Here is a 5,000-nt window from a genome sequence, read left to right on the forward strand (position 1 = left end):
ACACACACACACAGACACGCTCGAACACACGCACACGCGCGCGCGCCCGAACACACACACACACACACACACACACACACACACACACACACCTGCGCGCGTGCCTGAACACACACACACACACACACACACACACACACACACACACACACACACACACACACACACACACACACACACACACACACGCACACATAATACAACCATGATCCTCTGGTTCCAAACTCAGATAACACCCACGGGGTTGTCTGTATCATGGTGACTTAGAGTTGTGCTTTAACCACTAGTTAGACGGCGTCTATTTTAATATTCTTCTCTTTTATTCATGGGGATGCACCTTTCTTGGTTTGGCAACTCATTCGAGAGTTGAGAGACTTCCTCTCTCGACTCGAACTCTAAACTCAGCGGGTGGATGAAGTGAAGATAAAACCAACACGTCTCCGTCCCCCCCCGTGGCCCTCAGAGCGTCCCTCTGTCCCCCCAGGAGGCCCGCCTCCCGGCCGCGGCCCCCAGTGAGCTCCCTCTCCTGGGGAACCCGGACATCCTGGAGGGGGGCAACGACCTCACCGCCCTCAGCTTCCTCCACGAGCCCGCCGTGCTGCACAACCTCAGGGTCCGCTTCCTGGACTACAACAGCATCTACACCTACTGCGGTGAGGGGCCGGGCGGGGGAGGGTGGGGAGGGGGAGGGCGGGGGAGGGCGGGGAGGGGCGGGTGAGGGAGGATCAGAGTCAGAGGGCTTTTATTCTGAAGAGTGTATCTGTGCATTGAAGAAGGTGACTTGGGGAGATGGGCTGTATAAAAGACATAAAGCACCTCGATGTGGTGCAAAATATGGAGCAACAGGTAATCAACAAAAATCTATACACTGAGTTATTGAGAACTTTAAAGGAAGAGGCTTTGATGATGATGAGGTTGATGATGATGAGGGTGATGATGATGAGGATGATGATGATGAGGGTGATGATGATGATGATAACAAGGAGGGAGTTGAATAAATACACTGGAGAAAGATTGTGATTGTGATGAGGAATAGACCTGTTGATGGCAAATCCTAGCAGGCAGCTCCTGTGTGTGTGTGCGTGCGTGCGTGCGTGCGTGCGTGCGTGCGTGCGTGCGTGCGTGCGTGCGTGCGTGCGTGCGTGCGTGCGTGCGTGCGTGCTACTGCTTTTAATGAGTGTCTCCTTTATAGTCCCATTTATGTTTGGTTTAAGGTTCACTAAAGAGAGACGGTCATAAAGGCAGGGACTGAAGGACACATCGCTCTCCGGGCCTTCATTCAGACTTTATACGGCTGGAAACACTGCGTGTGCATTTTACCCATTCAACTACAACTGGATGAACTGTTGAGGTTTAATATGCTTAAACCTCAATTTCTGACGCTTAATGTAACTTATCGTATGTTGTACGTCCTTGCACTTAAAAATACCATTGTGTACCCTAGCTATCTTTGTTGTACACAGGGAATGGGTTAACCTAGTGATTGTTAGTGCTTGACACTTTGTTCTATGAACATGCTTACTGTACCGACAGCGATATATTGTTTCTCTTTCTTCTGACAAATGGTCTTATTGTAAGTCGCTTTGGATAAAAGCGTCTGCTAAATGTCCTCAATGTAAATATGAATTCACCCTCACAACACGCAACCGAGAGAATTGTGTAGTATGTATGTATATGAACGTGTATGAACGTACACCAACCAGAATAACAGATTTTTGTGTTGTTTCAGGAAAAAGAAATACACTTGTTGTGTACATGTTTCTACATGTTTTTAAGGGAATGGATCATTTTTTAAATTCTCTCTTAACATTTTGTTCAATGAATTCTCCCGTTGATGACGGTACTCGCTCAGGGATCGTGCTGGTCGCCATCAACCCGTACGACCAGCTGCCCATGTACGGGAAGGAGGTGATGGACGCGTACAGCGGGCAGGACATGACTGACATGGAGCCCCACATCTTCTCTGTGGCCGAGGAGGCCTACCGCACGATGACAAGGTCAGGGGTCAGGGGTCAGGCGTTGAGGGTCAACCCAGTCAAACTCACGTCAACAAACCTTTGCTTTGTTCTTCTAAATCAGAGCTGTAAACATTTCTGTTTGCATCATTATGCTTTATTATATTATTCCACCATCTTAAATATATACTTTTTCTTTATTCCTTGAGGTATTTTAAATTCCTCTTTTAATGATCTTTAATGAGTGTCCTTTTAATGTCTTTACATGGAAACATTAATAAACGTATCTTTCCTTGGTTTGGGAGAAAACGGGTTCTAATCTAACATACACATATAACATACATATAACATATATAACATATAACACGAGGCCGCCTTGTGTTGAGACCCAGCATGCAGAGAAACGCCCCGGGCGGGACTCTGAGCGTGTTGTGCCGTCCCGTGTGTTCCCCCCGTCCCTCAGGGAGGAGGAGAACCAGTCGGTCGTCATCAGCGGGGAGTCGGGCTCGGGCAAAACCGTCTCCGCCAAGTTCACCATGCGCTACCTGGCCGTGGTGGGAGGGGCCTCGGAGCAGACCAGCGTGGAGGAGAGGGTGCTCGCCTCCAATCCCATCATGGAGGTGAGGCGGCAGGCGGGCCTGACGACATGAAGACAGATGTGACCAAAATGAATGATGAATGAATGAATGAAGATGTGGATGAATGAACGGATGACCAAAACACAATAACCAAACATGCATGGATGGGGCGGCAGTAGCGGCAAGTAGCTCAGGAGGTAGAGCGGGTTGACTGGTAATCAGAAGGTCGCTGGTTCGATCCCCGGCTCCTCCTAGCCGAGGTGTCCCCTGAGCGAGACGCCCTCACCCTGACTGCTCTTGACGAGCTGGCTGTCGCCCTGCGTGGCCGACTCCGCCGTCGGTGTGTGACTCTGTGAATGAATGGTTGCAATGGTCGCTTTGGATAAAAGCGTCAGCAAATGGGGTCAGGGTTCAGTTGTCGGTTAGATGTGTGATCCCCAGAGCGGTACTGGAGCTCTGCGTGTTTCCCCACCAGTCCATTGGAAACGCTAAAACCACCCGCAACGACAACAGCAGCCGATTCGGAAAATACATCGAGATCGGCTTCGGGGCGAAGGGGGAGATGTTTGGAGCCAACATGCGGACCTACCTGTTGGAGAAGTCCAGGGTGGTGTTCCAGGTGAGACCTAACCCATGCCGAGGAGAACGCTTCACAGAACAGCACCCACTAGACGCCACGAGGTGGAGGTCAGCACGTCGCTCAACAACGCAACCACAATGAGGCCGTGTTGTTCTCCGTAGGCTTCGTCGGAGAGGAACTACCACGTCTTCTACCAGCTGTGTGCCTCCCGGGCACTGCCTGAGATGAGAGCTCTTAGACTCGGTGAGTCTCATAACCAAGGCCTTGTTGTCGTCGTTACTGGCCTCAGTGTTCACTGTGGAGCGCCCTTATCTCATCTTCTGCGCCGGGCTGTTCGTATTGCGGTCTTTCAGATATGATCTTTCAGATCTGACACCACACATTGATCTCAAATGTCTTGGCGCACGTTTTTTAATTTGAAAAACGTCCATATTCCACACCGTGCCACACTGCTCAGAAAGGATTTGTGTCACCTTGTAGCTGATATTTCATTATTTCATATTTGGTCCAACAATGTGGTCACAGTGAATTTTTCTCTCCAAGCACACGTGACATTCAGTGTCATTTCTCACTGCAAGAAGACCAGGAATTTATAATAATAATAATAATTAATTGAATTTATATAGCGCTTTTCTAGACACTCAAAGCGCTTTACAGTGAAGGGGGGACCTCACTAACCACCACCGATGTGTAGCACCCAGTTGGGTGATTTGATGATATGATTGTAAATGTGTTGTATGTTCTGTGACCCTCCCCACAGACTCTCCAGAGCAGTTCCGCTACACCAACCAGGGAGGAGACGTGGAGATACCAGGGAACGACGACAAGGCCGACCTAGAGCGCACGCGCAACGCCTTCACCGTCCTTGGTGTGGTACTACTATATACACACACACACGCGCGCACACACACGCACGCACGCACGCACGCACACACACACACACACACACACACACACACACACACACACACATGCACACACACACACACACACGCACGCACACACACACACATGCACACGTACGCATGCACACACGCACGCACGCACGCACGCACACTCAGTCACTCACTCATTCATTTTCTCAATCATAATCTCAATCATACTCTCTCACTCACTCACTCTCTCACTCACACTCTCTCACACACTCTCTCAAACCCTAACCCTCTCACTCATTCACTCACTCACTCACTCACTCACTCACTCTCTCACTCACACTCTCTCACACACAGAAATACAAAAAAAAACGTTAAAAAAAAAGCGTTAGTCCGGTTCTAGTATGGAGCAATGAACTGATAATATTAATTCAGCAAAGACAAACATGGAACCTGAGTGGATAATGAGAATGTCACCTGTGTTGACCCTGCAGGGGTGCCGCCCCACCAGCAGATGGAGCTGTTCACCATCCTGTCAGCCGTGCTGCACTTGGGCAACGTCAACATCCAGGCCAGCGGCAGAGGGGGCGACCGCAGCTACATCGACGTAAGGACTTCAGTCTTTCCTCTCCTGGATGTGCCAACAGCTCCCTGACCGCTATCCGCTCACTCCTTCCTCTCACTCCTTCCTCTCACTCCTTCCTCTCACTCCCCACCCCCACCCCCCGCGCCCCCCGCATCCCAGCCAGCAGACAGATCTCTGGCCGTCTTCTCCGTGCTGCTAGGAGTGGACGGGCCCCAGATGGCTCACTGGCTGTGCCATCGCCGGCTGGCTGTGGGGGGGGAGATGCTGGTGAAGCCCATGGCCGGCCAGCGAGCGCTGGAGGCCCGGGACGCCCTGGCCAAGCACGTCTACGGACAGCTCTTCGCCTGGACCGTCCACAGGCTCAACGCCGCCCTGCACGCCCCCCGCGGCCGGCCCAAGTCCTTCATAGGCGTGCTGGACATCTACGGG

General features: G+C 51.2%; 1 protein-coding gene across 1 annotated transcript in view; it reads left to right on the top strand.

Moving 5' to 3' along the window:
• Positions 1-463: 463 nt before the first annotated feature.
• Positions 464-5,000, top strand: part of LOC311373063 (unconventional myosin-Vb-like) — a gene marked incomplete at both ends in the record, with an annotated part of 9,921 nt that continues 5,384 nt past the window's right edge. Inside the window, 8 exons of the mRNA XM_084489918.1 lie at positions 464-653; positions 1,853-1,997; positions 2,419-2,575; positions 3,009-3,152; positions 3,275-3,356; positions 3,874-3,981; positions 4,480-4,592; positions 4,731-4,999. Of these exons, the coding sequence (XP_084346044.1) occupies positions 464-653; positions 1,853-1,997; positions 2,419-2,575; positions 3,009-3,152; positions 3,275-3,356; positions 3,874-3,981; positions 4,480-4,592; positions 4,731-4,999 (1,208 nt within the window). The remainder of the gene's footprint in view (positions 654-1,852; positions 1,998-2,418; positions 2,576-3,008; positions 3,153-3,274; positions 3,357-3,873; positions 3,982-4,479; positions 4,593-4,730; position 5,000) is intronic.

Source organism: Micromesistius poutassou (genome assembly GCF_964030765.1).
Source record: "Micromesistius poutassou genome assembly, contig: SCAFFOLD_6294, whole genome shotgun sequence".
In the NCBI taxonomy this organism is placed as follows: Eukaryota; Metazoa; Chordata; class Actinopteri; order Gadiformes; family Gadidae; genus Micromesistius; species Micromesistius poutassou.